The sequence below is a fragment of the Dryobates pubescens genome, chromosome 28, assembly GCF_014839835.1.
Source record: "Dryobates pubescens isolate bDryPub1 chromosome 28, bDryPub1.pri, whole genome shotgun sequence".
NCBI classification, from domain to species: domain Eukaryota; kingdom Metazoa; phylum Chordata; class Aves; order Piciformes; family Picidae; genus Dryobates; species Dryobates pubescens.
The window spans coordinates 2,471,443-2,494,658 of record NC_071639.1 but is presented as its reverse complement, the minus strand read 5'-3'; the positions used below and the strand labels follow the sequence as shown (position 1 = coordinate 2,494,658).

General features: G+C 51.3%; 1 protein-coding gene across 1 annotated transcript in view; it reads left to right on the top strand.

The window, feature by feature from the left end:
• LOC128898616 (laminin subunit alpha-2-like) overlaps positions 1–22,503 on the top strand; it is a 49,336-nt gene extending 26,833 nt beyond the window's left edge. Inside the window, exons 5-10 of the mRNA XM_054173981.1 lie at positions 3,530–3,766; positions 6,134–6,277; positions 8,635–8,814; positions 9,602–9,790; positions 10,488–10,726; positions 22,374–22,503. Coding sequence (XP_054029956.1) covers positions 3,530–3,766; positions 6,134–6,277; positions 8,635–8,814; positions 9,602–9,790; positions 10,488–10,726; positions 22,374–22,503 — 1,119 coding nt within the window. The remainder of the gene's footprint in view (positions 1–3,529; positions 3,767–6,133; positions 6,278–8,634; positions 8,815–9,601; positions 9,791–10,487; positions 10,727–22,373) is intronic.
• Positions 22,504–23,216: the final 713 nt, after the last annotated feature.

Below are 23,216 nucleotides of genomic sequence, written 5' to 3'. Positions count from 1 at the left end.
AAGGGACCTTAAAGATCATCTACTTCCAACCCCCCTGCCATGGGCAGGGACACCTCCCACCAAGTTGCTCAAGGCCTCATCCAACCTGGCCTTGAACACCTCCAGGGCTGAGGCATCCACAGCCTCCCTGGGCAACCTGTGCCAGGCTCTCACCACCCTCACTGCTGAGAATTTCTTCCCCATCTCCAGCCTCAATCTCCTCTCTCCCAGCTCAAAGCCATTGTCCCTCATCCTGTCACTCCCAGCCCTTGTCAAAAGCCCCTCCCCACCTCTCCTGGAGCCACCTTCAAGTACTGCAAGGCTGCTCTAAGGTCTCCCTGGGGCCCTCACTTCTGTCCTATGGTAACCTGTGCTGCTGACACTGAGTTTGCTTCTACAAGCTGAACTTCTCTATCTGAGATTCTGGTCACATCAGTGGTCACAGCCAATGTCCTGTGATAAATCTGCAGTCCAGTCACAGTAATAGTACTGAGGGATTCTGCTGCTCTTTGGAAGCCTGCTGCTTTCCCTGAGGCTGACTTCTGCAGCCAATATGTAGACCCCCTGGAAATTCACCTATTTCTGTCCTTGCCTGCCCATTCAAGTCTCATTCTGTGAGCCAGTTTACTCCCCAGTGCACCACATGACTAAATCTCTGTCCCTTGCAGTCTAAATGAGTGCCAGCTAAGAGTGGTCTGATGGATGAATAATAAACCTTGAACTAGATTCCACTGGCACCACTGCCCCTGAGCAGTGCCAGTTGTAGCAAAGTGGCACATAGGAAGTTTCTGTGAGGGTGACAGAGCCCTGGAGCAGGCTGCCCAGGGGGACTGTGGGGTCTTCCTCTCTGGAGATATTCAAAACCTGCCTGCTTGTGTTCCTGTGTAGGAACACATCTGGTGTAGGTGATCTGGTGTAGGTGTAGGGATCAGGTCCAGCCAGCATGGATTTAGGAAGGGCAGGTCCTACCTCTCCAACCTGATCTCCTTCCATGCCCAGGTGACTGCCTGGTGGGTGTGGGGCAGGCTGTGGATGTGGTCTACCTGGACCTCAGCAAGGCCTTTGCCACCATCCCCCACAGCAAACTCCTGGCCAAGCTGTCAGCCCCTGGCTTGGACAGCAGCTCTCTGAGCTGGGTTAGGAACTGGCTGGAGGCTGAGCCCAGAGAGTGGTGGTGAATGGTGCCACAGCCAGCTGGCAGCCAGGCACCAGTGGTGTGCCCCAGGGAGCAGTGCTGGGCCCCAGCCTCTTCAATATCTTTATTGATGATCTGGAGGAGGGCATTGAGTCCATCAGCAGTAAATGTGCAGATGACAGCAAGCTGGGGGCAGGAATTGATCTGCTGGAGGGTAGAGAGGCTCTGCAGAGGGACCTTGCCAGGCTGGGCAGATGGGCAGAGGCCAAGGGCAGGAGATTGAACACATCCAAGTGCCAGGGGCTGCACATTGGCCACAGCAACCCCAGGCAGAGCTACAGGCTGGGGTCAGAGTGGCTGAGAGCAGCCAGGCAGAGAGGGACCTGGGGGTAGTGGTCGATGGTAGGCTGAACATGAGCCTGCAGTGTGCCCAGGCAGCCAAGAGGGCCAATGGCATCCTGGCCTGCATCAGGAAGAGTGTGGCCAGCAGGAGCAGGGAGGTCATTCTGCCCCTGTACACTGCACTGGTTAGGCCACACCTGGAGTCCTGTGTCCAGTTCTGGGCTCCTCAATTTAGGAAAGATGTTGAGTTGATGGAAGGTGTCCAGAGAAGGACAACAAACTGGGGAGGGGTCTGGAGTACAGCCCTGTGAGGAGAGGCTGAGGGAGCTGGGGTTGCTTAGCCTGGAGAAGAGGAGACTCAGGGGAGACCTTCTTGCTCTCTCCAACTCCCTGAAGGAAGGCTGTAGCCAGGTGGGGGTTGGTCTCTTCTCCCAGGCATCCAGCACCAGAACAAGAGGACACAGTCTCAGGCTGCACCAGGGGAGGTTTAGGCTGGAGGTTAGGAGGAAGTTCTACACAGAGAGAGTGATTGCCCACTGGAATGTGCTGCCCAGGGAGGTGGTGGAGTCACCATCACTGGAGGTGTTCAGGAGGAGACTTGATGGGGTGCTTGGTGCCATGGGTTAGTTGTTTAGGTGGTGCTGGATTGGTTGATGGGTTGGACTCGATGATCTTGAAGGTCTCTTTCAACCTGGTCTATTCTATTCTATTCTATTCTATTCTATTCTATTCTATTCTATTCTATTCTATTCTATTCTATTCTATTCTTCTTTCTAGTCTAGTCTTTATTCTATTCTATTCTATTCTATTCTATTCTATTCTATTCTATTCTATTCTATTCTGTTCTATCTGGTGATCTGGTGTGGGTCATCCTCCTCTGGCAGGGGGTTGGACTGGATGAGCTTTGGAGGTGCCTTCCAGCCCCTAAAGCTCTGTGATTCTGTGGTCTGAACATGGCTTGCAGAGGATTTACATAGAAAGGCCTTTTTTAGACAGTTACTTAGAGGTTTTCAGTTAATTTTGTCTGCAAAGTATCCTCATGACCCTGACCCTTTTGGGCTGATTTGATTTCACTGCCTAAGTTCTCAGTGATAAGTAATATCTGTTCAAGAAGAAAATGGTGTTGTAAATGTATTTTAGTGTAATTGCTTGACCCTTGTTGAGTGAAGATAAATGCCGAGCCTGCTAATTCAGATACATTCCCTTCAGGCAGTGCAGACTCCCTGCTGCACTTGGTTTATTGATACATGAAACTTGCTTTTTCTTTGTGGTGGTGTTTTGAATCATAGAATTGTCAGGGTTGGAAGGGAGCTCAAGGCTCATCCAGTCCCAACCCCCTGCCATGGGCAGGGACACCTCACACTGCAGCAGGTTGCTCACAGCCACCTCCAGCATGGCTGCAAACACCTCCAGGCAGGAGGCTGCCACCACCTCCCTGGGCAACCTGTGCCAGGCTCTCACCACCCTCATGGGCAACAACTTCTTCCTCACATCCAATCTCAATCTCCCCATTTCTAGTTTTGCTCCATCCCCCCCAGTCCTATCCCTCCCTGACACCCTCAAAAGTCCCTCCCCAGCTTTCTTGGAGCCCCCTGCAGATACTGGAAGGTCACAATTAGGTCTCCTTGGAACCTTCTGCAGACTGAACAGCTCTCTCAGTCTGTGCTCACAGCAGAGCAGCTCCAGCCCTCTGCTCCTCCTCCTGGCCCTTCTCTGGACACCTTCCAGCACCTCCAGATCCTTCCTGGCACAGAGGCTCCAGAGCTGGCCCCAGAGCTGCAGCTGTGGTCTCAGCAGAGTGGAGCAGAGGGGCAGAATCCCCTCCCTGGCCCTGCTGGCCACACTTCTCTTGCTGCAGCCCAGGCTCTGCTTGGCTCTCTGGGCTGCAAGTGCTCCCTGCTGGCTCCTGCTGAGCTTCTCCTCCCCCAGCACCCCCAGGTCCTTTTCTCCAGGGTGTTGGTGGTTGTGTTGTTTGTTGGGGCTTTTGTTGTTGTTTTGGTGTGTTGTTGTTGTTAGTGGTGGTTTGTTTCAGAAGCACAGTTGTCCTTTTCTCCTTGTCTCTCTCATTTTCAGCCCTGTGCCTGCAGCCTGGTTGGAGCCCTGAGCCCTCAGTGTGACTTCAAAACCGGTTGTTGCTTCTGCCGCCCTGAGTTCTCCGGGGATAAATGCACGGAGTGCAGGCCTGGGTACTGGAATTACCCACACTGCGTTGCCTGTCAGTGTCTCCTGGCAGGGACTGACCCTCAGAGCTGTGATGCAGAGATGGGGAAGTGCTCCTGCAAGGATCCCAGTGGCCAGTGCAGCTGCAAGGTAGGAGGGCGAAGGCTGCGAACGGCTGCTGAGCAGTGGCATTTGTGCTTGCCTCTTCCAGCAATACCTGCAGGCAGATCCTGGTGGGTTTCACAGTGCCTTTGCTAACTGCTGTGGGAGCAGTGCAACACTTGAGTATTTCCCAGTATTGCACATGCTGACACTTTGCAGCATCCTAGAATGGTGGCTGCTGGAAGGGAGGTTGGGGATACTGCCTCCCTGGGAGCAATCAAGGCCAGGTTGGATAAGGCCTTGAGCAGCTGAGTCTAGTTGAGAGGTGTCCCTGCCTGTAGTGGGGAGGTTTCATAGAGTCATAAAATGGTTTGGGTTGGAAGGGACCTTAAAGATCATCTGGTACCATCCACCCTGCCATGACCAGAGACTCTTTCCTCTCATCCAGATTTCTCAAGCCCCCATCCAACCATGCCTTGAACACCTCCAGGGAGAGGTGTCCACGGCTTCCCTACACAACCCATCCCAGTGCCTCACCCCCCTCACAGGGAAGAATTTCTTCCTAATGTCTCACCTAAGTCCAGCTTCTTCCAGTTTGAAGCCATTACCCACCCCCATGACCTGTAACTCTGTGCCTTTCTAAAAAGTCCCTCTCCAGCTCTTCTTTAGCCACTTTCAAATACTGGCAGGCTGCTCTAAGGTCTCCCTGGAGCCTTCTCTTCCCCAGGCTGAACAACCCTAGCTCCCTCCACCTGTCTTCAGAGGAGAGATGCTCCAGCCCTCTGATCATCTTTGTGGCCCCAGCCCTCTGATCATCTTTGTGGCCCCCTCTGAACCCACTCAAGAGTCAAGGGACAAAACAATTCTCCTCATCTATCTAGCGGAGTACTTCCAGTAGGAAGATGCCCACTGCTCATACCTGCAAAGAAAGAAATCAGCTCACAAACTTCCTACCTCTGGACCAGGAGGAGCTGATCTCTAACATCCCATCCAACCTGAGCCATTCTATGATAATCTAAGCTAAATAATGTGTATTTGCTGCTAGTTGCATGTGGAAATGAGGGTTAAAAGTGCCAAATCCTTTGGGAGAACGTTGGTTTCCTGCATAAGCTTTGGGAAGTTGGATCTGTGGTTTAGATTGGCCAAATCACATTACCCTCAAGAGAAAAAAAGGTGGAGGGGGGAGCAGGAAAAGCCAAGCAGGGCTCTCAGAGGGGGTGATTTCTTTTCATAAGCCTTGGTCTCAGTGTGAAATGGGTTTGAAAGGCTCTGCCTAAGTGATTGTGTATCTAAGCCCTATCTGGTGTAGCTTTTTATTTGGCCTAATTGAAAAGTGAAAATAAAAGCATTGCCATCCCAGCAGTGAAACATTTGAGCCTTGTTAATCTGGTTCAATCATGTGGAAAACAATCAAGGGGGAGGGGAAAGCTTTTTTTCTCTGCAGCCTTGCCGTTAAAATCCATTTCACAGCAAGAACATTCAGTGCTCCACCTTCAACGCTCTGACTTGGCAAAGCTAATTCCCGTTAAACAAAAGGCTTGATTAACCCTGGCAGTTTCAGAAGGCCTTCTATTCTTGTGTTTATCAATCAGTTACTGAGCATGTCAGGCCCAAAGTGGCGTTTTCCTGTGCTTACAGCTGTCAGTGTGAAGCCAGCATGCCTTGCTCCGAGCTTCTCAGTGCATACAAATGCAAATGCCTCAATTACATTAATTGTGTGTGTTTGCATACACTGCTGAGGAGAAGCTGGAAAGTTCCTTGGGTGTTTCCTTGTGATGGTTGTTATTCCTTGCTGCACACTGCTGCTGTCATTCCTGAGGGGTTTTTCTTTTGCTTACTATTAGGTCAAAATTAACCTTGCCTTTACATTTCAGAGTCACAGAGTTGTCAGGGTTGGAAGGGACCTCAAGGCTCAGCCAGTCCCAACCCCCTGCCATGGCCAGGGGCACCTCACACTGCAGCAGGTTGCTCACAGCCACCTCCAGCCTGGCTGCAAACACCTCCAGGCAGGAGGCTTCCACCACCTCCCTGGGCAACCTGTGCCAGGCTCTCACCACCCTCCTGGGGAACAACTTCTTCCTCACAGCCAATCTCAATCTCCCCATTTCTAGTTCTGCTCCATCCCCCCCAGTCCTATCACTCCCTGACACCCTCAAAAGTCCCTCCCCAGCTTTCTTGGAGCCCCCTGCAGATCCTGCAAGGCCACAATGAGGTCTCCTGGGAGCCTTCTCCTCTCCAGCCTGCACAACCCCAACTCCCTCAGTCTGTGCTCACAGCAGAGCAGCTCCAGCCCTCTGCTCCTCCTCGCGGCCCTGCTCTGGACACCTCCCAGCCCCTCCGGAGCCTTCCTGTGACAGGGGCGGATTAGGAATTTTAACTTACTCGAATTCTTTTGCAATGTTCTTTCTCTTCCAGGTGAATGTGGAAGGTGTCCACTGTGACAGGTGCAAGGCTGGTACATTTGGCCTGTCTGCCAACAACCCCCTTGGCTGCAGCAGTTGCTATTGCTTTGGCGTGAGCAGGCGGTGCGGCGAGGCGCGGGGGCTGGCGCGCACGTGGGTGAGTGGGAAACCGCTGAGCCGTGTAATGTGATAATGTTGTTTCCTGCTGGCATCTTCTAGGCAGGCACTGAGAGGCAGCTAGAAAATGCCAAGCATTTAAGCAATCATTTCCCACCCCCCCCTGTATCCTCTAGAAGTGGAGAGAGCAGCAGGTTCTGTTAGACAGTCGGGGTCAAGCAGATAGGAGAAGCTGCGAGGGGATAGCTGCCCCCGGGCTGAAGGGAAGCTATTAACAACCAGGAGAGAGCGAGCTGGTCGTGTGGGGGGAATTACACAGACCACTGCCTTGTGACAGAATCACTGCTACACAACACACAGCCTCCCAGACTCACACAAGGCCAAGTTGGAAGGGACCCCATGGACCACAGAAGGGCAACAAGGCTGGGGAGAGGCCTTGAGCACAAGCCCTGTGAGGAGAGGCCAGGGGAGCTGGGGTTGCTTAGCCTGCAGAAGAGGAGGCTCAGGGGTGACCTTATTGCTGTCTACAACTACCTGAAGGGAGGCTGTAGCCAGGAGGGGGTTGGTCTCTTCTCCCAGGCACCCAGCAGCAGAACAAGAGGACACAGTCTCAAGCTGTGCCAGGGGAGGTTTAGGCTGGAGGTGAGGAGAAAGTTCTTCCCAGAGAGAGTTGTTAGCCACTGGAATGTGCTGCCCAGGGAGGTGGTGGAGTCCCCATCCCTGGAGGTGTTCAAGAGGGGATTGGATGTGGCACTTGGTGCCATGGTTTAGTCATGAGGTCTGTGGTGACAGCTTGACCTCAATGATCTTTGAGGTCTCTTCCAACCTTGGTGGTACTGTGATACTGTGATCACCTGGTCCAACCTTTCTAAGTAATAGTGGAGCTGAAATGAGCTGGCCCAGCACCCTGGCTTAAGGCTGTCCAGTGTAGGGCAAAATGCAGTTGACCCAGGTGTGTCCAAGGGTCTCAGATGCTTGTTGTCCAGCAGACATTTCCCATGGCTCAGTTGATCTGTTTCTTCTCATTGTTGCTTTCATTTTATTGAAGCTCTGTTGAAGCTTTATTTAAATCCAAGAGTGGGAGGGTGGAATCCATCAGAGGGATGGAAGGGCCACAAAGATGATTAGGAGCCTGGAGCAGCTCTCTTCTAAGGAAAGATTGAGAGAATTCATAGAATTATAGAATCAGTCAGGGTTGGAAGGGACCACAAGGATCATCCAGTTCCAACCCCCCTGCCATGGGCAGCGACAACACACTGGATCAGTGTGGTTGAGGCCAGAGCCTCAACCAGCCTGGGTCCAAGAGCCCTGGAGCAGGCTGCCCAGAGAGGTTGTGGAGTCTCCTTCTCTGGAGCCTTTCCAGCCCTGTCTGGATGTGTTCTGTGTGACCTGTGCTGGATTGTATGGTCCTGCTCTGGCAGGGGGTTTGGACTGGAAGATCTCTTTGGGTCCCTTCCAACCCCTGACATCTGTGACCCTGTGATTCTTATGTTCAGGTTTGCACCCATTAGCTCTTTGAAGTGTTAAAAGTCTCCAGAGAAGGAGACTCCTGCTGAAACACTTGCAAGCAGTGCTAGCACGTTCTTTGTTAACATGACAACAAGGTGCAAAAGGCTTGAGGAGAGGTCATTATTATCACTGTTGACACCCTGCTGGAGCAGTCAGACTGTTTGGTGTCAAAGCTGCTCCTGATGTGAAATGAAATCACCTAGAAATACATATATATATATATATATATATATTTTAAAAGGAGTTAGGATTGAAACACTTCTTGGGGAAAACCAGACTTGATTTTCATGGCAGCTCAGGCTGGCTGCCTCCTGCCCCTGCCACAGGAGTTTCACCTCTGCTGTCCCCAGTGTCCAACCCAGCCAGGTGTGCACAGGGAACAGCCTATGGCATACCCATAATATCCTGCACCCTGTAAACCCCTCTGCAAAGTCCTTCTCTGCCTCTTCCTTCCCTCTCTGCTCCCGTGGGAGATGCTCCCTAGTGGGGAATGCTGGGGGAGGATCTCAAGGCCTCTCAGGTCTGTCTGGGCCTAATGCCAGGAGGAGAAGGGGTTGGGGCAGGCTCAGCCCTGGCCAGCCTGAGACCAGCCTAGCACTGGGGGGGGAAGAAAGAGCCCTGGGGGGCTTGGGTAGACCCTCAGGTGGGGAGAAGGGAAGTGTTGGGGACATTTGGGTGTGCTGGAAGGGACTCTGTGTGCTTTGGGATTCTTGGCCACTATGCTTTGGAGCTTCTGTACAACACACAACTGCTTGCCCATGTCACCTTCCCATCCCTTCCCATTGTGTGATGAGAGTCATTCTTTAGTCCCTCTCAGGGTGCAAGAGAGGATCTGCCTGGCCTCAAACCAGGACAAATTTCTTCTTGTTTTGTTTTGAATCTGTGCAGGTGACCTTGAAGCCTGAGCAAACAGTTCTGCCCCTGGTGGATGAGAAGCTGCAGGGCAGCACCCTCACGGGGGTTGCGTTCCAGCCTCCCGAAATAGTCGCAGACATCGAGCAGGTGATGAGGGAGCTGCGCTCGGAGCCTGTCTACTGGAGACTGCCAGAGCAGTTTGAGGGACCAAAGGTAGGCAGTCCTGTCACTCCCTCACACCCTAAAGACTCCCTCCCCAGCTTTCTTGTAGGCCCCCTTTGAGATACTGCAAGGCCACAATGAGGTCTCCTGGGAGCCTTCTCCTCTCCAGCCTGCACAACCCCAACTCCCTCAGTCTGTGCTCACAGCAGAGCAGCTCCAGCCCTCTGCTCCTCCTCGTGGCCCTTCTCTGGACACCTTCCAGCCCCTCCAGAGCCTTCCTGGCACAGAGGCTCCAGAACTGGACCCAGAGCTGCAGCTGTGGTCTCAGCAGAGTGGAGCAGAGGGGCAGAATCCCCTCCCTGGCCCTGCTGGCCACACTTCTCTTGCTGCAGCCCAGGCTCTGCTTGGCTCTCTGGGCTGCAAGTGCTCCCTGCTGGCTCCTGCTGAGCTTCTCCTCCCCCAGCACCCCCAAGGCCTTTTCTGCAGGGCTGCTCTCCAGCCAGTCCCTGCCCAGCCTATATTGGTGCTTGGGATTGCCCTGCCCCAGCTGTAGGACCTTGTCCTTGGTCTTGTTGAACCTCCTGAGCTTGTCCTGGGCCCAGCTCTGCAGCCTGTCCAGCTCATTCTGGATGGATCCTTCCCCCTATCTGTCTGCTGCACCACACAGCCTGTGTTCCAGGCCCTTCACCAGCCTGGCTGCTCCGCTGCATTGCTGTTCCCTCCCATGGACACCTTGATTAGGCTGGTTCCATCCAGCCCTTACACCTGGCCAACCATTTATGCTCAGCTAACTGAAACTGAGCTTCCTTTTTGCCCTTTTTTTGTTTTGCTTTGCTAGCTGACTGCTTATGGAGGGAAACTGAAGTATGCCATCTACTTTGAAGCAAGAGAAGAGACAGGGTTCACTACCTACTACCCCCAAGTCATCATGAGGGGGGGGCCTCCGACCCACACCAGAGTCATCGTGCGGCATGTGGCTGCCCCTCTCATTGGGCAGCTGACAAGGCATGAGATACAGATCACAGAGGTAATGTACCAGCTGCTTTATTCTTTACCCCCCCTCCCCAGAACTCAAGCATCTGCTTCTTGTTGTGAATGTGGTGGGCTGAAATTTGCACACCCCCTCCCATCATTAACTTTGCCAGCTGGAAGCAAATGGGAGCTGTGTTTACAGGCAAACCCACACTCTGCAAAGCAATGCAAGGACTATGGCCAAGCTGTCCAGGAGTCACAGTGGCTACAGGGATTTGCAACTAACAAACAGCACAAGAACCCCCCTGGCCAAAGACCAGGGGAAGCTACTGGCTTCTCCTTCCCTGCCTACCCAGGCCCCCCCTGTACAAAAGGGAGAAAGGGCAGAAAAGCAGAGAAGTTAATACCAACACTCTGCAGCCAAGGTCAAGCAGAAGCAAGTTAGGATCTCTCCAGAGTGAAGAAGCAAGGAGAGAAGGAATTGTTTAGGGAACAAGATCACCTGATACTAGGGAGAAGAGTTGAACCACCTCACTGCAACCTGCTTTCAGGGAGCTCTAGAGAGCAATGAGGTCTCCCCTCAGCCTGCTACTTATGGTAGATGTCTCTCCCATGGGATTGTTTGGAATTGTCTTTCATTCCCTTTTGCACACCCAGCAGTGACTGATTCACATTTTACTGCACCCTGGTCAAGCTCTGTGAATGATCATTCACCACAGGGAATGATCTGGGTGTCCATGGCTGTCTTTCAGCACGAGTGGGAATACTATGTTGGCGACCCAAGAGGCCGAGGTGCTGCACCCTGGGGATACCAGCAGGATGAGCCAGGGGTCAACAGGACAGTGCCCAGGACAGATGTCACCTGGAGACCTTCTGGAGATGACTCAAGGCCAAGCAGAGCTGTGTCTCGGGAGGACTTCCTGAATGTGCTGTATGATGTCCACTACATTCTCATCAAGGCCACCCATGGCAACATCATGAGGCAGAGCAGGTAAGTGTGCAGTAGTCACAGATAACCTGACAGAGCTCCCAGCTCTTGCCAGCAGCATGTTTGTTCATGACATCATCTATAACCACTTGCTGGCAATGGAAGGAGTAGGGCAGGGATTGTGCTCCTGCACTGGGCACTGCTGAGGCCACACCTCAAACACTGGGTTCAGTTTTGGGCCCTCCTGACAAGAAGGACATTGAGGAGCTGGAGAGGGTCCAAAGAAGGGCAACCAAGCTGGTAAGGGTCTGGAGAACAGGGCTGGGGAGGAGCAGCTGAGGCACCTGGGGTTGTTTAGCCTGGAGGGAGGCTGAGGGGAGACCTTATTGCTTTCCACAAGTCTCACCACCCTCATGGGGAAGAACTTCCTCCTAACATCCAATCTGAGTTTACCCATTTCTAGTTTTCTCCATCCCCCCAGTCCTATCCCTCCCTGACACCCTCAGAAGTCCCTCCCCAGCTTTCTTGGAGCCCCCTGCAGATCCTGCAAGGCCACAATTAGGTCTCCTGGGAGCCTTCTCCTCTCCAGCCTGCACAACCCCAGCTCCCTCAGTCTGTCCTCACAGCAGAGCAGCTCCAGCCCTCTGCTCCTCCTTGTGGCCCTTCTCTGGACACCTTCCAGCACCTCCAGATCCTTCCTGTAACAGGGTCTCCAGAACTGGAGACATCAGAGGGCATTTGCAACTGAAACAGTTCTGTGATTCTAACCCAAATGAGCTTCTCCAGCACTGCCTTTAGGAAGTGGCACTTTATGTGATAGCAGGACTTCACAACCAGTTCCTCTGGCCTGCCTGGCAACTGTCCACCTGAAGTGCCTTGCATGTACTGAAGGACATTAGTTTGGAGGTGGATATTTTCCAGCAGACCTTAATGCTCTGCCTGTTTACCCAGGGAACATTCAGCACATGGCATCTGAGGCATCAGGCAGGAAATAAACAGCAGCAATATATTCTTACTTTTTTTTACCAAGTTAGCACCTTGAATGATTTCAGAGGAAGCTTTGCTGAAGAACCAGGTGTATTTAGGAGCTAGAAATGGCCCTGTGCTGCACAAAATGCCACCAAGAGAAGGAAAGGAATCAGTTCAGAGTCTTTGGAATGGGCTGCCTGGGGAGGTGGTGGAGGCCCTGTCCCTGGAAGTGTTTAAGAAGTGACTGGATGAGGCACTCAGTGCCATGGTTTAGTTGATTAGGTGGTGCTGGGTGATAGGTTGGACTTGATGGTCTCAGAGGTCATTTCCAACCTGGTTGAAGGGAGGTTGTAGCCAGGTGGGGGTTGGTCTCTTCTCCCAGGCACCCAGCACCAGAACAAGAGGACACAGTCTCAAGCTGTGCCAGGGGAGGTTCAGGCTGGATGTTAGGAAGAAGTTCTTCCCAGCAAGAGAGATTGGCCACTGGAATGTGCTGCCCAGGGAGGCGATGGAGTCACCATCACTGCAGGTGTTTAAGAAGAGCCTGGATGAGGCCCTTGGTGCCATGGTTTAGTTGATTAGATGGTACTGGGTGATAGGTTGGACTTGATGATCTCAAAGGTCTTTTCCAACCTGGCTTATCCTACCCTATCCTATCCTATCCTATCCTATCCTATCCTATCCTATCCTATCCTATCCTATCCTATCCTATCCTTCTTCTTTTCTATTCCATTCTCTGATTCAGTTCTCTGTTGCAATGGTAGGCAAGTCAAAAAAGAAATGAGCTTGAACTTCAGCAGGAAAGATTCACATTAGACTTCAGATAAAACACTCCTGGGGGTAAAGCAATCCTGGAATAGGTGACACAGACAATTCCTACCAGCTTTTAGTCATGAGTTCACAATGTCCTTTGCAAGCAGCCTTCCTTAGCAGACACAGGAATAACTGGAGGTAAACTCCAGAGATCTCCCAGGGGTTCTCTCTATGATTCTGCTATGGAAGTGAAGGGCTAACATCACCTCTGGATGTCTAGGTTAGAAATAGATCTGTCCAAACATGACCTTGGGAAGGTCTGGGGGTGAATAGTAGGGGCAGATACCATGCCACTTCTGCAGCAGTGTGTGGCTGTTGTTGCTGCTTTTGCCTCTATGTTCAAGTATATATTTCCAGACAAGTATTCAGCCAGCATGCACTGGCAGGGTGCTGAGCATTAACAACAGATGCCAGAAATGTTTTGCATGGATTTCATTGATTTTTGGCACAGCCCCCATAGGATATTGTGTTACAAGCACAGGGAATTCCCCTGGAGAGAGTTCTGAAGTCACTCCAGTGCAAGATCAAAAGCTGAGAAGCATATTCATAGATTCACAGAATGCCAGGTTGGAAGGGAGCTCAAGGACCACCTAGTCCAACCTCTCAGGGTATCAATATAGTTACATGAGATGGCCCAGCACCCTGCCAAGCTGGGCCTTGAAACTGTCTGATGTGGGGGAATCCAGCAGCTCCATCACTTGTGTCAGTTTCTGCCTTGCCTTGCCTTGCCTTGCCTTGCCTTGCCTTGCCTTGCCTTGCCTTGCCTTGCCTTGCCTTGCCTTGCCTTGCCTTGCCTTGCCTTGCCTTGCCTTGCCTTGCCTTGCCTTGCCTTGCCTTGCCTTGCCTTGCCTTCCCTTCCCTTCCCTTCCCTTCCCTTCCCTTCCCTTCCCTTCCCTTCCCTTCCCTTCCCTTCCCTTCCCTTCCCTTCCCTTCCCTTCCCTTCCCTTCCCTTCCCTTCCCTTCCCTTCCCTTCCCTTCCCTTCCCTTCCCTTCCCTTCCCTTCCCTTCCCTTCCCTTCCCTTCCCTTCCCTTCCCTTCCCTTCCCTTCCCTTCCCTTCCCTTCCCTTCCCTTCCCTTCCCTTCCCTTCCCTTCCCTTCCCTTCCCTTCCCTTCCCTTCCCTTCCCTTCCCTTCCCTTCCCTTCCCTTCCCTTCCCTTCCCTTCCCTTCCCTTCCCTTCCCTTCCCTTCCCTTCCCTTCCCTTCCCTTCCCTTCCCTTCCCTTCCCTTCCCTTCCCTTCCCTTCCCTTCCCTTCCCTTCCCTTCCCTTCCCTTCCCTTCCCTTCCCTTCAAGCAAAACTTGACTCCTATCTCATCATCAGGAGCAAACTAATAAAGCAAATGTGCCTTTTCATGGTTTTGCTGTGAGATACCCCTGACCACTGTGACTGCACTAAGCCTGCACAGTCACACACCACCACTTCATCAAGGCTCCCTGGTAATGACAGGACAGAGGAGTTTGAAAGGCAGCACTGAAAGAACAGTTTAGAAGAGGAGAAGAGGAGGCTGAGGAGAGACCTCATTGCCCTCTGCAGCTCCCTGAAAGGAGGCTGGAGCCAGGTGGGGGTTGGTCTCTTCTCCCCAGTATCAGCTGATAGGATAAGAGGCAGTGGCCTGAAATTGTGCCAGGGGAGGGTCAGGTTGGAGATGAGGGAAAATTTCTTTGCTGCAGGAGTGGTCAGGGATTGGCACAGGCTGCCCAGGGAGGTGGTGGAGCACCCATCCCTGGAGGGGTTCAAGTAACCTGTGGCCATGGCACTTGGGGATGTGGTTTAATGGCCATGGTGGTGTTAGGTTGGACTGGATGATCCTAGAGGTCTTTTCCAACCAAAACAATTCTCTACAATGAAGCTGTAACTTGGAAAGGAAGTTGCTCACCATACCCTGAAGTAGCTTGGTGTGTAACATCAAAGCCCTGGTGTGCAACATCAAACCCTTGGTGTGCAACATCAAACCCTAAACTCCCATCAGACTCTTTGGTTTGTGAGCCATCAGCTTGCTGCACTGCTCCCTGTGCCCCTGAGCTCTGACAGCCCTGGAAATCTCCTGCAAAGAGTGCAAGGCAGGAGGTTCACCTCTCACTGTGCAGGAATTAGCTGCTGCAGACTGAAAGAGCTGTGGGCTGATAGATCATTATTAATTTAGGTGGTGCCATGGAGCTGTCAGCCTAATGTGCTCACAAAGAAGACAATCAGAGAGCACACTCCAGATTTTGCCACTGAAACAGTTCTGTGATTCTAACCCAAATGTGCTTCTCCAGCACTGCCTTTAGGAAGTGGCATTTTATGTGACACCAGGACCCCAAAACCAGTTCCTCTGGCCTGCCTGGTAACTGCCCACCTGAAGTGCCTTGCATGTACATCATCAGTAAATTTGCAGATGACAGCAAGCTGGGGGCAGGAGTTGATCTGCTGGAGGGTAGAGAGGCTCTGCAGAGGGACCTTGCCAGGCTGGGCAGATGGGCAGAGGCCAAGGGCAGGAGATTGAACACATCCAAGTGCCAGGTGCTGCACATTGGCCACAGCAACCCCAGGCAGAGCTACAGGCTGGGGTCAGAGTGGCTGAGAGCAGCCAGGCAGAGAGGGACCTGGGGGTGCTGGTCGATTTTACGCTGAACATGAGCCAGCAGTGTGCCCAGGCAGCCAAGAGGGCCAATGGCATCCTGGCCTGCATCAGGAAGAGTGTGGCCAGCAGGAGCAGGGAGGTCATTCTGCCCCTGTACACTGCACTGCTTAGGCCACACCTTGAGTCCTGTGTCCAGTTCTGGGCCCCTCAGTTTAGGAAGGAGGTTGACTTGCTGGAAGGTGTCCAGAGAAGGGCAAGGAGGCTGGGGAGGGGTCTGGAGCACAGCCCTGTGAGGAGAGGCTGAGGGAGCTGGGGTTGCTTAGCCTGGAGAAGGAGACTCAGGGGTGACCTTCTTGCTCTCTGCAACTACCTGAAGGGAGGTTGTAGCCAGGTGGGGGTTGGTCTCTTCTCCCAGGCAGCCAGCAGCAGAACAAGAGGACACAGTCTCAGGCTGTGCCAGGGGAGGTTTAGGCTGGAGGCTAGGAAGAAGTTCTATACAGAGAGAGTGATTGCCCACTGGAATGTGCTGCCTGGGGAGCTGGTGGAGTCACCATCATTGGAGGTGTTCAGGAGGAGCCTTGATGGGTGCTTGGTGCCATGGGTTAGTTGTTTAGGTGGTGTTGGATTGGTTGATAGGTTGGACTTGATCATCTTGAAGATCTCTTCCAACCTGGTTTATTATTATTATTACTGAAGGACATAAGTTTGGAGGTGGATATTTTCCAGCTGATTTTAGTGATCTCCCTGTTTACCCAGGGAACATTCAGCACATGGCATCTGAGGCATCAAGCAGGAAATAAACAGCAGCAATATATCCTTAAGTGGTTGTTTTTTTTTCAAGCCCCTTGAATGATTTCAGAGGAAGTTTTGCTTGAGACCACAAAAGAAATCCCCCCCCAAATGTTTTTTAAAGGTTAGTGGAATATTAGCTTGCATGAGAATGGGAGGCTTTTTATGAAGACTAGGCTGAGAGCCTCTGAAAGGCAATATTTGTACTCAACTTTAAACATGTGTTTGAATTATGTGGCTTATAATGCATCAGCCCTGCTCTAGACTCAAGCTTCTCCTTCTGCCTGACTTTGCATAGCAAAAAAAACCAGAATAGTATAAAGCAACAGAAAGTGTGGATGGGGAGAGGAAAATGTTATCATGGAAGGGCAGAATGCTTTGAATTAGAAGGCAGCTTCCAGATCATCCAGTTCCATGGGCAGGGACACCTCCCAGCAGCCCAGCTTGCTCAAGGCCTCATCCAGCCTGGCCCTGAACACCTCCAGGCAGGGGACATCCACAGCCTCCCTGGGCAACCTGTGCCAGGTTCTCACCACCCTCATTCTAAGGAATTTCTTCCTAATCTCCAGTCTAAATCTGCCCTCTGAGGATTCAGTCCATTGCACCTTGTCCTGTCACTCCCAGCCCTTGTCAAAAGTGCCTCCCCAGCAATCCTGGAGCCCCTTCAGGTACTAGAAGGCTGCTCTAAGGTCCCCCCAGAGCCTTCTCTTCTCCAGGCTAAAAGCTCCAACTCTCCCAGCCTGTACCCATAGTGGAGGTTCTGCAGCCCTCTGATCATCTTTGTGGTCTCCTCTGAACCCTGTCCAGCAGCTCCAGGTCCTTCCTGTGCTGGGGGCACCAGCACTGGAGGCAGTGCTGCAGGTGGGGTCTGAGCAGAGCAGAGGGGCAGAATCCCCTCCCTGTGCTGCTGCTCTCCCTGCTCTGGCTGCAGCTCAGCACACAGCTGACTCTGAGCTGCCAGGGACCAGTGCTGGCTCCTGGGGAGGCTATCACCATCTGACAGCCCCAAGGCCTTCTCCTCAAGGCTGCTCTTACATGTGAAGTCTTTTTAAACATGTTTAAGATTTTTCATAGTGCTTTAATTTCAGTGGCAGGATTACAAGCTCCAGCTAAGTTCTGAACTGCAGGAAAAGCATTTTAGAAGAGAGACAAAGCAGTGGCAGCAGTTGGAAGCACAGAGATGGCCTGGTTCTAGCCTTAGCACTGCATCAGCTCTGTAGTTTAGCAGCAGTGCCAGTGCTGTTTCTGCTCCAGAGCTGCAGCATTGCTGGTGATGGAGAGATTTCTGCTCAGAATCCAAAGTCATAGAATCACAGAATTGTCAAGGTTGGAAGGGAGCTCAAGGCTTATCCAGTCCCAACCCCCTGCCATGGCCAGGGACACCTCACACTGCAGCAGGTTGCTCACAGCCACCTCCAGCCTGGCTGCAAACACCTCCAGGCAGGAGGCTGCCACCACCTCCCTGGGCAACCTGTGCCAGGCTCTCACCACCCTCCTGGGAAACAACTTCTTCCTAACATCTAGTCTGAACCTACCCATTTCTTGCTTTGCTCCATCCCCCCCAGTCCTATCCCTCCCTGACACCCTCAAAAGTCCCTCCCCAGCTTACTTGGAGCCCCCTGCAGATCCTGCAAGGCCACAATGAGGTCTCCTGGGAGCCTTCTCCTCTCCAGCCTGCACAACCCCAACTCCCTCAGTCTGTGCTCACAGCAGAGCAGCTCCAGCCCTCTGCTGCTCCTCATGGTCCTTCTCTGGACACCTTCTACCACCTCCAGATCCTTCCTGGCACAGAGGCTCCAGCACTGGCCCCAGAGCTGCAGCTGTGGTCTCAGCAGAGTGGAGCAGAGGGGCAGAATCCCCTCCCTGGCCCTGCTGGCCACACTTCTCTTGCTGCAGCCCAGGCTCTGCTTGTCTCTCTGGGCTGCAAGTGCTCCCTGCTGGCTCCTGCTGAGCTTCTCCTCCCCCAGCACCCCCAAGGCCTTTTCTGCAGGGCTGCTCTCCAGCCAGTCCCAGTCAAACATTTTTCTCCTGCATTGTTCATTTCCTTGCCCTCATTTTCCCGTTCACCACTCCAAATTGAAACATTTCTTTTATTAGATGTTTGGGGTTGCTTCTCAGGCAGCTGGGCTGTGATAATAAATGAGTTTGAATTGGAAGTGTGCTTTCCATTTGAATGTGAATGATTTCAATGTCCCTGTCACTGAGCAGGTAGCAGTTGTTAGAGTGCTGCCTATTAGGCATGTTCCAAGCACCAGCCAAGCCTGACCTTCCTTAAGTAACATTTCTGCACAAACAACAGGTAGCTTTGTGGTCCCACAGTGCATTATTATGTAAATACAGCTTCCTGCCAGTAAATAGGGTGGTTTTTTTTGCAGCACACAGACCATTGCCTCAGCTTTGAGGGTGACAGGGAGGCAGATTTCATTTTGGCTCTCCATTAGGTGTATGGAGATTTCAGTGGAAGCTTATGTTGGCAGAGCAGATCTGATGGGCTTTGCACTCTTTCATTGTCAACTCTCTCGTTCTGACCTGGCTTTGTTTGCTTGGGGCTTTTGGTTCGATTTCCCTGCTCCACTGAACCTCATTCTTCAGGTCGCAAGAAGTGAGCACAAGGCAGAAGTTGCTTGGTCGTTCTGAGAGCAGCCCTGCAGAAAAGAGCTTGGGGTGCCGGGGGGTGAGGAGCTGGACATGAGCCAGCAGTGGGCGCTGGCAGCACAGAAGGCCAATGGCAGCCTGGGCTGCATCAAAAGGTGCAGGAGATCAAGAGAGGGGAATCTGCCCCTCTGCTCTGTTCAGGGGAATAGAATAGGAATGGAATAGAGTAGAATAGAATAGAATGGAATGGAATAGAATAGAAATAGACTAGGAATAGAATGGAATGGAATAGAAATAGACTAGGAATAGAATGGAATGGAATAGACTAGGAATGGAATGGAATGGAATGGAATAGAATAGAATAGAATAGAATAGAATAGAATAGAATAGAATAGAATAGAATAGAATGGAAACAGACTAGGAATAGAATGGAAATAGACTAGGAATAGAATGGAATGGAATAGACTAGGAATGGAATGGAATGGAATAGAATAGAATAGAATAGAATAGAATAGAATAGAATAGAATAGAATAGAATGGAAATAGACTAGGAATAGAATGGAATGGAATAGACTTGGAATGGAATGGAATGGAATAGAATAGAAATAGACTAGGAATAGAATGGAATGGAATAGACTAGGAATAGAATAGAATAGAATAGAATAGAATAGAATAGAATAGAATAGAATAGAATAGAATGGAAATAGACTAGGAATAGAATGGAAATAGACTAGGTATAGAATGGAATGGAATAGACTAGGAATGGAATGGAATGGAATGGAATGGAATGGAATGGAATGGAATGGAATGGAATGGAATGGAATAGAATAGAATAGACCAGGTTGGAAGAGACCTTTGAAATCATCAAGTCCAACCTATCACCCAGCACCACCTAATCAACTAAACCATGGCACCAAGCACCCAGTCAAGTCTCCTCCTAAACACCTCCAGTGACCTCAGCTGAAGTCCTGTGTCCAGCTCTGAGACCCTCAACACAGGAAGGACATGAACCTGATGTGGGGGGTCCAGTGGAGGTCGTGAAGATGATCAGAGGACTGAAGAAGCTCCCCTATGTGAACAGGCTGGGAGAATTTGGGCTCCCAGCACCCCCAAGGCCTTTTCTTCAGGGCTTCTTCCTCAAAGGCAGCCAAGGGGTCCCAGATCCTAGCACTGATTTAAACAAAGAATAAAGAAGCTAATAGATCAGCAGTGTGGCCACTAGGATGAAGTATGAATCTATTATACATAGCTATTTAATTCTCTATATTGATCTATCCTATAGATCTAATCTAATACACATAACTAATCTAATCTAAACTAACCTAATATAATCTAGTCTAATCTAATCTAATCTATATATCATCTCTAATCCATATACAGCTCATATATCTAACATCCAGTTCTGGGCTCCTCAGTTCAAGAAGGACATTGAGAGACTTGAAGGTGTCCAGAGAAGGGCAAGGAGGCTGGGGAGGGGTCTGGAGCACAGCCCTGTGAGGAGAGGCTGAGGGAGATGGGGTTGCTTAGCCTGCAGAAGAGGAGGCTCAGGGGAGACCTTCTTGCTCTCTCCAGCTCCCTGAAGGGAGGTTGTAACCAGGAGGGAGTTGGTCTCTTATCTCAAGCAACCAGCAGCAGAACAAGAGGACACAGTCTCAAGCTGTGCCAGGGGAGGTTTAGGCTGGTGGGGGGGAGAAAGTTCTTCCCAGAGAGAGTTGTTAGCCACTGGAATGTGCTGCCCAGGGAGGTGGTGGAGTCCCCATCCCTGGAGGTGTTCAGGAGGGGATTGGATGTGGCACTTGGTGCCATGGTTTAGTCATGAGGTCTGTGGTGACAGGTTGGACTCAATGATCTTTGAGGTCTCTTCCAACCTTGGTGATTCTGTGATGTCTGTAATTATAAAGTAGCTAATTTCATTAGGTAATATGTTTGCTGCCTTTAAGCATGATGTACTGCCCCCTGCCTGGCAGGGCAGCATGCATGCTGGAAAGACAGGGAGGCAGGAAAATTGTGACTGATGCAATCAAACAAAGGTCTGGGAGGTTCAAATGGCAGCAGTTCTGCCAGGGAGGATATCCCTTTGGGATATGAAGAGAGGGTTTCTGGAGGAGGATGTCTTGGGTGCTTTAAGTTGGTTGGGTTTGTGGTTAAATGCTTGTGAGGAAGGGGGGAAAAAAGAGTGGGAGAAAAAGGGGGAAATGCAAAATAAAGGAGGAGAAAAGGGGGAATAATTGTTATTAATAATAATACATTAAAAAGAAGGAAAGAAGACAGGGGGAAAGAGAGGAAAAATAAAGGAGGGCAAAAGGGGAAATAATAATAATAATACACCAAAAAATAAAGAAAATAGAAAACCCAAAGAAAATAGAAAAAAGGGGGGAAAGAGGGGAAAAATAAAGGAGGACTAAAGGGGAAAGAAATAAAAAAAAAAGAAGAAAAGAGAAGAAAGGGGAAGAAAGAAAAGTTAGGGGGAAAGGAGGAAAAAGGAAGAAAGGTAAGAGGGGGAAAGGGAAAAATGAAAAGAGGGGAAGAAAGAAAAAAGGGAGGGAAAAGGGGGGAAAGAGGGAGGGAGAAGGAGGAAAAAGAGGGAAGGTGGAGAAGAAAAAAAAGGGGGAAGGGAAAAAAGTAGGAAAGGAAAGGAAAAATGGTAGAAGGGTGGGGGAAAAGAAAAAAGAGGGAAGGGAAGGGAAGGGAAGGGAAGGGAAGGGAAGGGAAGGGAAGGGAAGGGAAGGGAAGGGAAGGGAAGGGAAGGGAAGGGAAGGGAAGGGAAGGGAAGGGAAGGGAAGGGAAGGGAAGGGAAGGGAAGGGAAGGGAAGGGAAGGGAAGGGAAGGGAAGGGAAGGGAAGGGAAGGGAAGGGAAGGGAAGGGAAGGGAAGGGAAGGGAAGGGAAGGGGAGAGGAGGGGAGGGGAGGGGAGGGGAAAGGAGAGGAGAGGAGAGGAGAGGAGAGGAGAGGAGAGGAGAGGAGAGGAGAGGAGAGGAGAGGAGAGGAGAGGAGAGGAGAGGAGAGGTTCAGAGAGGAGGGGAGGGAGAAAGGGGAGGGAGAAAGGGGAGGGAGAAAGGGGACGGAAAGGGAGAATTAAAGGAAAAATAAAGGGTATTCAATGATAGATCCTAAAATTCCTGCTCAAAAAGTGTCTGGCTAATGTCTTTGGAGTCTACTTGAGAGCCTGCTAGGTTGCTTTAGTTGCTGAGGAGAGAGTTTATTTCAATTTTTAAAAGAGTTGCTCATTAAAAGCTCATTTAGTCAACAATTTTATTGCCATGCCTCTGAGAGCCATGAATTGGAACTCCATTTGGTCTGTGGCTTCAATTTCTTAATGGGTCTCTTCCAAATGAAGAATCAGATCTGAGCTTTTGTTAATAGTTTGGCTGAAAAGAGATTAAAGAAAGGGAAGAGAAAAGCCACTTCCACTGTTGCCCAGAGATAGAAAATGAGACTGGAAGTGGTGGTGACTTCTTTGCTTCCTTAAAGGTGCTGCTTGCAGATGAAGAAGCCTACAATCAGCCAAGTAAGACCTTTTCTCCCACTCCAGCTTAGAATCACAGAATCATGGCATTGTTTGGGTTGGAAAAGCCCTCTGAGCTCATCCTGTCCAACCATCAACCCAGCACCACCATGGCCACCAAACCATGGCCCCAAGTGCCATGGCCCCAGGTTTCTTGAACACCTCCAGGCATGGGGAGTCCAACACCTCCCTGGGCAGCCTGTGCCAGTCCCTGACCACTCCTGCAGCAAAGACATTTTTCCTCATCCCCAAGCCTGGCACAATTTCAGGCCACTTCCTCTTGTCCTATCAGCTGATGCTAGGGAGAAGAGACCAACCCTCACCTCGCTCCAAACTCCTCCCAGAAGACCAAGCCCTTCCAGAAGACTACCTGAATGTGATTCACTCTGAACAAATTGTGAGGCCAGGTGGTGAACAAACCAGGCCTGAGTTGGTGCTGGCCTCATCTCATCAGACATGTTTGCTCCTTTTTTTGCAGGATTTCTGAGATCTCAATGGAAGTTGCTGAAGTTGGCAGCGTGTCTGGGATGACTCCTCAGGCTCACTTGATTGAGCAATGTGACTGCCCCTTGGGTTATTCTGGTCTGTCATGTGAGGTACAGTACTAACCTGACACCCATCAAAGTCTTTGTCCCTTCTCTGGTGCATTCATGAGTAAGAGGTGATAAGCAATGAGAGTGTGAATTCATTTAACTGGCAACAGGTCTCCTGTCATAGGTTCACAGAATGGTTTGGGATGGAAGGGACTTTAATGATCATCCAGTTCCACCCCCGCTGCCATGGGCAGGGACACCTCCCACCAGCCCAGCTTGCTCAAGGCTTCATCCAGCCTGGCCTTGAACACCTCCAGGGAGAGAACATCCACAGCCTCCCTGGGCAGCCTGTGCCAGTGTCTCACCACCCTCACTGTGAAGATTTTCTTCTGGCCAGCAGCCAGTTCTTAACCAGAGAAGCCTCCCCCCACCCAAGCCAGGAGCAGGCAGCTTCTCCAGGAGGATGCTGTGGGGCACTGTCAAAGGCTTTGCTGAAGGCCAGATGGACAACATGCACACAGCCTTTTCCCCATCCCCCAGGTGGGTCACCTGGCTCTAGAAGGAGATCAGGTTGGTCAAGCAGGACCTGCCCTTCATGAACCCAGACCTCAGATGTGCTGAGTAGGATCCTAGGATCATAGGATGTCAGGGGTTCGAAGGGACCTCTGGAGATCTTTGAGTCCAGCCCCCCTGCCAGAGCAGGAGCAGTGAATCCAGCACAGGGCACACAGGAACACATCCAGATGGGTCTTGAAAGTCTCCAGAGAAGGAGACTCCACAACCTCTCT